We start from the raw sequence: 12,127 nt of genomic DNA, 5'->3' as shown, positions 1-12,127 counted from the left end.
TTTTTTTTAAAAAAAAATTCTGGGCTTTGAGAGCATCGCTCTCGGGAGAGGAAGACGTCGACGAAACGAGACGAGAACCGATACGATACAGAAACTTTTATTAGCCGGTGAAGTTTGGGCCGCAACGGAATTCGGCTGAATTTGGGCCGGATGCATATTACGTGTTTTCTCATATTAGACCCAGACTTCTGTCTTTTTTTTTATTACGCTCCAACGCAACCTTTAGTATTGCAACTCATGCCCCTCACATTCCCCCCCCCCCCCCCCCCCCCCCCCCCCCCCCCCCCCCCCCCCCGCCCCCCCCCCCCCCCCCCAATTATTGCCTCAAGATGCGGGCTGCTATTTAAAATAATATAATGGATTTGGGAATGCAAAAAAACAAATTTTAGAATAAACTACACATATGAATCACCCACAGTAAAGTATAGCAAACCTTTCACATGATTTGAGCTAAGAGGAGCTTCATCACATGAATAGAATAAATGCAATTAAATCTTCAACCCGTTAAAAGCATACTACGTGAAAATGAATACATGGTAAATTTACCTTCAAAAAAGTTAAAAAAAGTGTAAACCATGAGAATACATGAGTATATCCCTCAATGTTGGATTCTGTGTGTGTACAACTACAGTATACAGAGAGATGAGCAGGCCTTCTAACTGAATCCTATGTTGTTCTGTTTTAACATTCACAGATCAATTAAAGAATATTCCTCTCCTCAAACGTACACCTCCTCTCACAGACTCAGCTCATTCCCCCAACTTCACATGAGATGTTATTTGTCCCATAACTGATACTTTCAAGACTCAAGGCTGACATATCAGTCATCCATCTCTGAGCACCACCATCTTCACCCAAGATGTTATAAGCGTACGAAGCAAAGCTCAAATTACCTCCACATGAAGCCCCGCTGCCCATTTCAATCCAATTCTCTGTTCTCTGGAGAACTACCAGACTCGAAAAAGTCGAATAACTGTTGCCGACAAAGACATCAGCCCTCAAACACACCTCAAAGTCAATTGCAGCCTGGGTGATATAAGGATGCTTCTGATAAACATCCCAAACCCCCAATTTCTTCTTCTCGAAAGGAATTAAACCTTCTTCCCAACCACTAAGTATTGAACCATCCTTCAGTAGACTATCGGCGATAGCAAGATACACTGGAATCGGCCTTGGTAGACCGCTAGCGATTTTAGCAACTCTATTCGTTATTTCCTCTTTGCTGCTACAAATTTGGGATGTATGAAGCCTTTGCTCCACTTTCTTACAATGAATCATCCAATCAATCTCTATCCTCATATGGACCGCGATGTAAGGCACATTTTCCCCTCCTTGGATCTTTGAGATAACTTTCGATGCTTCTTCTTCTATCTCATCAACCAAAGCCAAACAGCGAAAAACTTTTGCATAATCTTTTACAGGCCAATGATCATGCCAAAGGAACGGGTTTTTCCCAGTGATTCTAATGACTTCAAACTTATCACATGAGCCCTCTTTGAATTGCTGCAGTTGGCTCAAATCTCTTTCCTTGGTCCACTTCCTTCCGCTTCCCTTCTGGAGCTCAAGTGGACTGGTTCGGTTTGAAAGACTGGAATAATGGCCTAATTGAACAAACCCAGTACATAGAGAGTTGAATTTCTCAAAGTTGAAGACTTTGTTGAAAGGAATTGGTTCAGACAAGTTAATTTCTTTGTAGACCAAGTTGGCAGTTAAGCTAGGCAAAAGAAGAGTTCGGTTCAAGAGTCTGGCTGTTAAGCAAGCTCGAGCAAAGGCTATCTTTTGATTGTTTAGGCCCCATATGATTTGAGGAACCTCCAAAAATTTATTGATTCTGATTGGGTTATGAGAAGGATTTGAAAGATGGTAAGAAGCTATCCAAGGGAAGTTCTTTGGTATAGGAGAGAGCATTAGAGTTCGAAATGCAAGGAGCACAAGCAATAATAGACAGCATTTGAAGACGAGTGAGCTCTTGTGGGAGATGGTAGACATGCAATTCAAGAAATCCATGGAGATCTTAGTGATGGCTCGTTTCTCCTTTTAAGAAAGCTACTCGGGAATCTTTAGATGCTTTCGAGAATTCCATCCTCCGGAGCTGCGAGTACCAAACAGAGAATTTATCAGGAATGTAATTTAGAATAAATAAACTAGAATTCAGTGATCATTCTATACTTGTGTATTGAAATGAATGCAAGGCATCATATTCAAGTACATATCATGAAAAGGCTGAATACAATTATAGGCTGGTCATATGAAATACCCATCAAGACTGCATTTAGGTACAACAATTTGTTATAAATAAAAGGGTACACTGAAAAGCGAAGAAAAATAAACATAAAACACTTTGTCAATGACGAACTCATGTATTTGTGCCTGCCCCAACCTACGAATCCTACGAAAATCATAGCCTCTATGTAATTAAGACAGTTTTAACCAAAATCCTACAGGAAAACTGATGGATGAGAGAGTCAAGATATCATGTAAGTAGACATAAGGAGCAAAACTTGAGAGAGTAAAGATATCAATAACTGGATTTTGATACCCAATTTAAAAGAATGAACCTACAAATACTGAACTTTGCTACTTTGCAGATTAGGTAAAAACAAAGTAGAAATGACTCACCATCACCGATGATCACCATCACTGAGGATTGCCGTCACCGAGGATTTTCATCGCCGAGCATTGTCGTCGCCCCCTCTCCAGAGAGGAATTAGGGCTTGTTCGAGAGGAAGATCGACCAGCGTCACTCACTGACCACCACGATCATCGACTCGCTAGAGAGGGATAAGATTTAGGGTTTCATCAGAGAGAGATCTCGGAGAGATTGCGAGTTGAGATAGAGAGAGAGATCGAAAATGGTTATCCCATCAGTTAACATAAGGAGTTTTTTTTTTTTTTTAAAAGACCCCTTTTGCTAAATAATTAGCAACATCGGTCGTTTTGCTAATTATTTAGCAAAACCGAACAGGCCAAAAAAAGGTCGGTTTTGAAAAATTGGTTTTGAAAAACCGTGTTTTTGTACAAGGGTTTGGACACTGAACAAAGTCCGAAAATGGATACTTACAACAACTAAAATTTCAATTCATGTTCTAGCAATCATCTTAGGGGAGACAAATTCAAGGCAGTGTAAGGTTTCTCTCAGCAAATAAGATAAAGTGAAAAAAGAAAACCTCAAATAAAGTTTTTGTAAGGTATCCCTTTCACAAATCTAAGCTCCAAAGCTCATCTCTGAGACATACACAGGCTCAATCTTTCAGAACCCATGACCTCTATCCCCCAATAAAGATTGCAAGAACATATCAGTCGCAATTTAAAAATATATATCTATAACTTTCCAAAACTCCATGCACAAATTCTCTTCAATAACCCAACAAAACCCCAACCAAGAGTGAAACTCCCAATTTACCATTGAAGAGTCTAAGATCCAACACAAAGCCACCCTAAAAAACCATCTATATTTCTAACAAATAAAACAAACCCAATGGTCTAATCCAAGATAATACAACTAATATCCACATAATAAAATTTATGTTACCTATAGGATAATCCACCCGTGAATTACCATCGGAGAAAAAGCCAGCCGGCAGATGAAAAAGAACCTTAATCCCTGGACAACACCAAAGATCATGAGGGGAGCATAATCAACAAGCCAATCAGCAGGAAATTCCTCCCAAATTAGTTCAAGAAAACAAAGTAAATAAAATAAGAAGACAAAAAAAAAGGAAGGAGAAAAAAAACATGCACAAAGCATGCACCTGAAACTATTTGAGGATTCAAAGCTGATAAAGAGGGGGAAAGATGTACAATGTATTGTCAGAGGCTGAAGGGGTCTGCAGTCAGCTACTTTGTTTGGTGAGCCATGGCTCAGTAATGAGCATCTCTGAAAAAAGAAGAAAGAAAATGACAACCTGAAACAGTTGGCTATTTGTGGACCAGCAAAAAAAAAGAAGAATAGGAGAATACTGCAGCACAAGCTCTCAACAGAGGAATCCACAGAGGGGGGAAAGCTATTTTCTTCAGTGTAGACTCATATTGAAGAACAATATCATTGTTAATAAACCTCAATCAGTATTCCTTGTAAACCTATAAACCCAAAAAGATTTATAATTTACAGAAGAGAGAAAAAACTTGCATGAAATCTAATCATATTTAAATATATCAACAAACCAAGATCCAAAATCCTAATCAGATTACTAAACATGAAGAAGCCAAAGAAAAGTACTCATTTGAATATTTTCAATAGACCAAATTATTAAGACTAAATCAGATGAGAAACAAAACCCATTACAGATAATTCTATTAGTGACAAAACCCGTGATCTTAATCTTGAGAACAGACCCATATAACTGAAATAGTGAGGAAAAACCCATCAATTTTGATCAGGAAAGAGGGGGAAAAAATTGCATGATTGGAAAAGAGAAAAAAAAACAATATCAAAAAAAAATATCCAACAAACCCATGTTGTACATTATTGCACATGAAGAAATAGACCCAAAATTATTAAGACTAAATCAAATTAGAAAAAAAAAATTTACAAGTAATGCTATTAGTAACAAAACCCATCATTATAATCTTAAGAACAAACCCATATAATCAAGGAACAAATAAAGCAAACCTGTTACAGAGCTCAGAAACACAAATCTAGGAATTTTTGTAGTGAATGAAGTGAGCAAAGCAAGTAAAGGGAGAGTAATGATGACAGTAGATGAAACATATCAAGTAGTAACAATCAAGGAAACATAAATAGAAAAAATAAGATAAGAGGGGCCAAGATCTGACACTGAGAGAGGAAGAGAATTTGAAGGGAATTTACCTCTTCTTCTTTTTTGCCACATCCTCCTCCCTCTTGTTAGGGGGATCTGCTCTAGCGTCGTACCTTACGATTGTGGGCTTTAAGAGTTCAGAAAGCGAGGGTGTGTCTGTGTGTGGATATGGCCGAAGTACATCTTCTGGGCTAAACTTAGCTGGGCCCATCAGAGAAAATTGAAATTAGAAAATAGAGAAGATTACAAGCTGGTACCTTGGGGTATGGTGTAATTACACCGGTGACGTGACAATGGAGTACGTGTAATTACACAGATAATCCTGAGAGTTGTTTGTCGTCCTGGCTACATGGTCACCCGTGTAATAACAATTACAAAATTCACAATCTATACACAACTTCAGGGTCACCTGTTTTGTTACGCTATACAATAAGACTAGTCGTGAATACCGTGCAAAGCATCGTAATTATTTTTTTTCCCTTGCTACAATTATCCCGATTTTAATGCTACAGCAATTTTTGAATCGCTATAGTTCCCTCATTTGTTATAGTTTTTAAAAAATGCTGCAGTATTCCCGTGTGATGCGGTATTTTTTTCAAAAAAGTTGTAGTAGCCAATATCCTGTTTGCTACAGTATTAACGCTACAGTAGATGTTGTTGTAGCATTTACTATAGCATGAACAATTATTCTTTTGATCCTCCTATTTGTATAAAGGAATAAATACTGGAAGGCAATTAATCTTTTTCTCTTTTAAGAAAAGCTAACAAAAGCCTTTTTATCAGAAACTTTCATGTAAAATGAAGTCCTTAACAAAACTTAACTCTCATATCTATCAACCCATCAAGTTCATAAATCATAAGGATGACATAAACAATACTTAAAACTCATTCGGAGAAGAAAAAAAAATTAAATAAGACATTTCGATAAAAAAATAAAGAATGTACAAAACTGCGAAACACGTAACAACTTATCCCGACTGACGTCAGACGCAAGTGAAAATAAATTAGCGATAGACTATCCCCCTAATAAAAAAAGTGGCAGACTATAGTTTTCCCTAATAAAAAAGTTTATGTAAAAGACCAAAAGAATTCATATTTAGTTTTGAAAATTTTATCCTTCCTGTTTTTTTAAACATCTGTTCATACCAGTGTTTGAGGGGGGACAGCATTAAAAGAGTTTGACAAAAAGGATATTTTGGTCCCTACAAGAAACACATTCATTGTAGGTGTACATGCGACATAAGGTGGGTATTTAACTAAAAAAACTCCACATTTTAGGTTGATATATGAATGCTCATATGAGGGATTCTATCTACTTCTGTAGCCTGATTTATTTGAAAACTTACATGATACTGTGGAACATGTACATGGACACCATATTTGTTTACTGTCACTTTTATTCCTTTTATTTATTTCCAACCTTCGCATTAAATTCAACATAGATAGTTTATTATTTAGAAATTATCAAAGGGGGGAGAAAAGCTTACGTGTGCAGTAAATAAGGTTCCAAATCCACGTTGGATGCATTAAGAATTTTGAACAATTCTTCTGAATTGGTAAACCATTAGTTCATGCAGAGAAGTATACTACAATGTAATAAAGTGATTATGAAGTGAGCATGCAAAAAAGTATGCTATAATGAAAAGTATACGATGCCAAAAAAACCAAAGGAAAAAAAAAACAATAATGAAATGAAGTGAATATATGGTTTTAATGCACATGCTATGCATAATGATCTTTTGAGCAAAGTACCTGTCTGTCCTGTACTTAGTTTGGCTAGAAAAGATAAAAGCTAAATGAGGGAAAAGAAGAAAATTAATAAATGCGACAATTGACCTTAAATTACAATCATTTTTGCATTTTATTAAAAGAACACAGTGAATACGCTCCTTTCTCAGGCTGTAAGTCCTTCAGTAACACTCTGTTGCCTCAACCCGAAGCATCGAAATTTGCACTAAAAATTGCTGAAAATCACAAAGCTGTATGTTCTTTCATAATTTGATGCAGATCTCTCCTAAAACTCAACATTGGATTAAATCACTGTTACAGTATCAGCTACAGTGACTATCTACACAATTCAAGGGAGAAACTATTAAAGAAATAATTACATAAAATCCGACTTTGTGCTGTTTCATGGCATTCTGAAAATTTTATACGGATCTTCACTCTGTATTTTCACCAAATAGATCTCTGGGAGTTCGATTAAGAGGATTTAACCACAGCGAGCACATAAAGAGAAGCTCATCAGCAGTCCAAGTTACGCTACTGAGCTCTTCTAGTGAAGAAAGTGTCTCTTTACTCAACGGTAAAAGCATCTGAAGGCATTCTGCAAAAAATCAAATAGATCACCATCATATTCCTGAATTCAGTAAGCCGAAAGAGCCACGCTTTATGCATCCTTAAGTTTTTTCCCTCAAAGCAAAGGAAAACGTATGCATTAATTATCAATACTACCAACATTTTTTCTCCCAAAAAAAGAATAAATAAATAAATACAGCCAACATTTTGAAGAGAATCAAATTTTAGAAATTTTATGTCACACACATCTTAAAACTAATGAGCTAATTGCTCTATTTTCTTAGGGCAAAGTCACATTATCACTCAAAATAATCCATAAGTGTAGAAAGAGTTCATTGAAATGAATATTTGGTTTTATTTCAAAAGAAGATAAAAAGAAGATAAGAAGATGGTGCTAAGGTTAGTCCAAGTTGAAAATTAAATATAAAAGACCTCTGACAACTTTTCTTTTATTTCTTTCCTTTCTCCAAGAATCATAACATTAACATATCAAGATGTAAAGTTCACGAATATGCATTGTTACATGTTAACATCTTGATTGTAACCAATATAATTCACACCTTCCTTCTATGATTTTCTTCTAGATGGATTATATACTTAAATCTACATATTACACGAAAATCGCAGAGAGCAAGCATATGGTATTTTCATAAATTGTGATTGACCTGCAACAGTCTATGCGTATACATATTTCTACCTTCTCATAATAAAATTTGAAAATGTGCTGAAATGAGGAGTGAGTTGACACTCATTAGCAAAGCAAGTGATGGCATGTTTATACATGTTCGCAAATTAATGAGGCACAAAAAATGCATTATATGCATTCCCAATTTGCCTATGTAAAAATGCATTCTTCAGATCACACAACTAGACAAAAAAGAAAGAGGACAGATTTTAAAATTGAAGTAGTAGAAAAAGATTGATACCTCGATGCCTAGCAAAACTATGCAGTGACAATGAAGCCAACACCCTCTCTTCCAATGCTTTATCATAGCTCAAGCTCTCTAACAATCTAGGTCTAAGAATCGAGCAAGCCAGAGCATGTGGACTACTCTTAACATTATGCAAAGAGGAGATTGAGCAGCTCACCCATGCTACTGTGATGAGGCATGATCGAGCCAAACCTGGAATCCCATCAGCTATGCAATTTGAAAGAGCAACAACAAATCTTTTGTAACCACTTGACAGCAAAGTGATGGCCAATTTCCTAAGCCAACTATCTCTTGATTTTTCTTCTTCCTCCTGATGATTTGTCTGATACAGTCATGATTTGTAATGGACAAAGGGACAGTAGTAATATAAGAAAACGCAACTAATGGCATAATGTTCCATGCTGTTGAAAAACATAGGTGAAAGTGTCAATGGTACATATAGACTAATATGAGAACAGAACAAAGAACCATAATTTTTCTGAACCTGATTTGGCAGTCATGCAATTTAAGTTTATGCAACTTAGGAGAACTGTACGAAATTTCCTAAACTGAGAAATATTCTTGAATAATATAAAATATACATGCATTGCCGTTAAGATAGTTATATGAAAGCTAATTTGGAGGCCAAAGAAACTTTGGGCAAGATAAAGCCATGACAGAAGAAAATAAAATAAAATGCTAGTTGATGCTAGTTGCCAAAATTGCACGAACCAACATTGTTGTTATGTGGTTCTAAACTCATGCAGTGAAGAATAATCCATGAATAGTTCCATAAACTATTGGCTTGGAAGAGAAGGAAGTTCAAAAACCAATCTCTTTATGCCTTCAAAAAGTTACTAGAAAAAAGGATTTCATGTATCCAAGCTTGTCAAAATCATGAATAAATGCAACCAAAACTTGACTATTGACAATTATCATTTCCAACAAATTTGCATTCCCTTACTCCTAATTTTATTTAGAAAAGGCATGATAATGGTTTCTTTTTAACATTTAGAGCAAAAGGAATAATAACTACCTCTTCTCATGGTCAGAAAATAAGAATTGTACGTATATTGGTATGCAGACATAAATAATTTTGGAGCAATCAGTATGATTATTTAACCATTTCAGCATGCATGTTGCTTCCAACTTTGCTTGATTAATACGAGAGGAAACTATCAGTTCGAAACTTAGATACATACCATTCTTTCAAACTCATCTTTGGTTCTCCATTTACTTCTGAACAAATCCCCCCGAACATCTCTCATCCCTGCTCTCCTAAGTAACCAAGACTCAGTTAGTGGCTCTCCAACAGAAGAGAAATGACCTCCCAAGATCAGAAGAGCTCTGCTACACTGTTCCCGGACTTTCTTGTTATGTAAACTGCGTTCCAAGGCAACTATAATAGCATCAATTCCTTCTTCTCCATAGAAACTGCAGTGTGAAGAATCTCCCTGGAAGATAACTACCATATGGTGATTTGACAAAAGATATTACATTTCTTCTGGTGAAAAAAAAAGTCTTTGGAATGATACCAGAAGATCAAGTTGTAATAAAAGCACTGCAGCTAGTGGGCGTTGCTCATGTGGAGCTTGTTGGAGATAGACCAAGAGGACATGCATTGTGTTCAAGCAACCATCATTCTTTAGCCCATTTAGGAACTCAATCATACGAGTTGTTCTATTTGAAAAGAGAAAAAAGTCAATCTATTGAAGATTTTTGGAGGAGATGGCTCTTTAAATAACTCAATGGAAAAACAAGACATGTAATCAACTCCAAAATTTTAGGTTAAAAGGCTTTGTTGTGTCTTCCTATGTATGAGGTTCATATGCAAAAATCCTAATTCTCTAAGCAGCTTTTCTAGAAGAATATTGCAGGCAGCATCCATAAAAACAAAGATATGAAACATACTGAGGTAATTTATAAATAAGGCCATACCTATTGAGGCAAACAAGCTCGCTTAGCAGAGAAATGGCACTGCCATCAGATTTCAATTGATTCCCTGAGAAAAGTTGCACAAGAGATGCCTTCTGTATATTAGCAACCATGTAATCTCTGCAGCTTCCATCAGCTTGAATGCAAGTGTCTAAGAGTGAAACACATATCTCTTTCTCTCTCTCATTGCCCAATTCAAGTCTTTTGATCAAAAGGCTCAACCCTCCAAGTGCAACTATTTGTCTTGCATTCTCCAGGTTTCTATCTACATCGAAACCCGTAATCAGCTGATCTAAAAGATACATCGCAGCAGATTTTGGACAGCACTGTAGTGTGAACAAAGTCTCTTTTTTGTCTCCAAACTCCAAAACCTGAAGAGCTAATGGTATCCAATCAGATGACAGCATCTGTTTTGCCTTTGGTCTCAGTAGATAGGTCAATACTGCTACCTTCAAGAAAAGACTACTTCTTTCCGAAAGTCTCAATAATATTTCAAGCTGGGGATCAGCATTTAACATTACCTGTCTGTTTATCTCACTCCTCGTGACCAATTCTGCTAAAATGGAGATTGCTATTTCTAACACATCATCGTCTTTAGAAGTGAAAGATATCTCTAAAAGTCCTTCAATGAATGATGAAGTGGACAATATGGTCTTGATAACAGACTCTCCGCTGAAGTCCAACCATGACTTGGCAATTAAACGGATAGCAGTCTCACATTCAGGAAGACTGTCTGAATTGGAGATCAAAGAAATGGCACGTTCAAGATTCAATACAGGGACATCATTGAATGATGCACTCTTAGGGATTTGGGGATGAATTAGATCTTTATTTGAATTGCTGCGACAAGAGAGTAACCGGAGAGAATTGCTACGACAAGGTAGTAACCGGAGAGAATTGCTATGACAAGGTAGTAACCGGAGAGAATATGATCTCCGAGCTGAAGGTGTAGATGGAGGTGGAGGTGCTGGTGGTGGCTCTGGTGCTGGTTCCACAAAAGGGTGTTGCTGAATGGAGTTTGATTGCCTCTGCTGGAGCTTTGGATCAGTCTGTCTACTCAGAAAAGAAAAAGGTTAAGAAAGTTTTGTCGATTGACAGTTTAAAAAAGAAACAGATAAAAATGACATGTCTATGATAAGAACAATCAGCAAATAAGAGAGCAACTCAACTCATATCCAAGGGCCTAATTTAAGAGTACTGGCCTATATAGTACTCTAGGAAGCTACCACAATCAACTCAAATTAATAATAACGAATATGGTGTTGGACGCGCGGCATTGTAAGTGCATATTTCCCCTGCATATATGTATATTTAATAACTCATAAAAGATGTGTGCTTATTGCTATTCATGTGCGAAAAGATTAAATTTATGTAAGATGATCTATAAAATAGTTTGATTGTGCAAAAGGGGCTCAACATGCTCCATATTATATGTAATTTTAAAGTTAATCACACACTATAAAATTGTAAGAATTGAAAACAAATGGACATATATCATGGTCCAGGTGTGCTGGATATTCTAATTTTAGATTAGAGCAAGTATCATACAAATTAAACTATTACATGCAAGACAGAATATTTAACTAGAATAGGTTAAGCAATCAAATCCGCAAGTTGACATCAGTTGAAAATTAAGTTTGATATCATCACAAGAACTAATAATAATGCTCCAATCATAGAATCAAAACTAACTCGCAACAGCCTGAAGTCACTCACATGAAAAGAGGGCCCAGCCTCAAAAGTTCCTCCCTTTCCCTCAATCTCTGTCTTAGAAACTAGTTCAGTATCAACGATATCTTCCCGTTCCAGAGAAATACTGACCACAGAGTTATATCTTCAAACATTGGACCACAACAAACATTTTTCAAATAAGAATTCAATGTCAGATAAGAATATCAAAAACAAATAGAGGGCACAATCGTACATACATGCTTCTACTAACAGCAACTGAAGGTAGAGTCACAGAGGGAACTGCAGGAGACTGAGCACCGAGCTTGATCCAGTCCTTGTAGTATAAAGCAAACTGAGAAGTGCCAACGTCCATCTGATCATTGTAGGCTCTATCCAAGCTTTTCATTCTCTGTTCCCGGAACTCATCATCCCAACCTGCGATGAATTCCACTTCCTTGGAGTGCCAAACTTTAAGGTGGAGCAGATGAGGCAGGAACAATTGGTTCCAGAGATCAGGGAGGAGGTTTCTCCGTGCAAGGTACGGTGCATCGA

General features: G+C 36.7%; 2 protein-coding genes across 13 annotated transcripts; both read right to left on the bottom strand.

Annotated features, from left to right (window-relative positions):
* On the bottom strand, window positions 475–4,881 carry LOC109845100. 10 transcript variants are annotated; one of them, XM_020414292.1, is made up of 6 exons: window positions 4,613–4,800; window positions 3,961–4,080; window positions 3,753–3,877; window positions 3,533–3,604; window positions 2,620–2,771; window positions 475–2,092 (listed from the first exon to the last, which is right to left on the bottom strand). In XM_020414292.1, the coding sequence occupies exon 6, from the start codon at window positions 2,005–2,007 to the stop codon at window positions 745–747; it is 1,263 nt and encodes a 420-aa protein (XP_020269881.1). In that variant the 5' UTR covers window positions 2,008–2,092; window positions 2,620–2,771; window positions 3,533–3,604; window positions 3,753–3,877; window positions 3,961–4,080; window positions 4,613–4,800; the 3' UTR covers window positions 475–744. The 10 variants fall into 10 exon arrangements, with proteins under 10 accessions (XP_020269881.1, XP_020269884.1, XP_020269887.1 ...); XM_020414295.1 differs by lacking the exons at window positions 3,961–4,080; window positions 4,613–4,800 and adding an exon at window positions 4,811–4,880; XM_020414298.1 differs by lacking the exons at window positions 3,961–4,080; window positions 4,613–4,800 and adding an exon at window positions 4,811–4,880 and having other exon boundaries at window positions 3,802–3,877.
* LOC109844866 (putative E3 ubiquitin-protein ligase LIN-1) lies at window positions 6,722–12,124 on the bottom strand. Of its 3 annotated transcripts, XM_020414032.1 has the most exons (7): window positions 11,833–12,124; window positions 11,621–11,738; window positions 9,908–10,953; window positions 9,505–9,649; window positions 9,172–9,423; window positions 7,985–8,300; window positions 6,722–7,086 (listed from the first exon to the last, which is right to left on the bottom strand). In XM_020414032.1, the coding sequence occupies exons 1-7, from the start codon at window positions 11,979–11,981 to the stop codon at window positions 6,923–6,925; spliced, it is 2,190 nt and encodes a 729-aa protein (XP_020269621.1). In that variant the 5' UTR covers window positions 11,982–12,124; the 3' UTR covers window positions 6,722–6,922. The 3 variants fall into 3 exon arrangements, with proteins under 3 accessions (XP_020269621.1, XP_020269622.1, XP_020269623.1); XM_020414033.1 differs by lacking the exon at window positions 11,621–11,738 and having other exon boundaries at window positions 7,985–8,312; window positions 9,908–10,957; XM_020414034.1 differs by lacking the exons at window positions 6,722–7,086; window positions 7,985–8,300 and adding an exon at window positions 8,306–8,391.

The sequence above is a fragment of the Asparagus officinalis genome, chromosome 6, assembly GCF_001876935.1.
Source record: "Asparagus officinalis chromosome 6, Aspof.V1, whole genome shotgun sequence".
NCBI classification, from domain to species: Eukaryota; Viridiplantae; Streptophyta; class Magnoliopsida; order Asparagales; family Asparagaceae; genus Asparagus; species Asparagus officinalis.
Note: the sequence above shows the minus strand (reverse complement) of the source record. Positions and strands in the feature narration are given on the sequence as shown.

Excerpts from the sequence above, each read along its gene's own strand:
- LOC109845100 (XM_020414299.1), bottom strand. The coding sequence starts at position 2,007 with ATGGATTTCTTGAATTGCATGTCTACCATCTCCCACAAGAGCTCACTC.
- LOC109844866 (XM_020414032.1), bottom strand. The coding sequence starts at position 11,981 with ATGAAAAGCTTGGATAGAGCCTACAATGATCAGATGGACGTTGGCACT. Across the intron at positions 9,650-9,907 it reads GAGCTTGTTTGCCTCAATAG|AACAACTCGTATGATTGAGT; the intron begins GTATGGCCTTAT and ends CTTTTCAAATAG. Across the intron at positions 8,301-9,171 it reads AAGATGAGTTTGAAAGAATG|GAGGAAGAAGAAAAATCAAG; the intron begins GTATGTATCTAA and ends ACAAATCATCAG.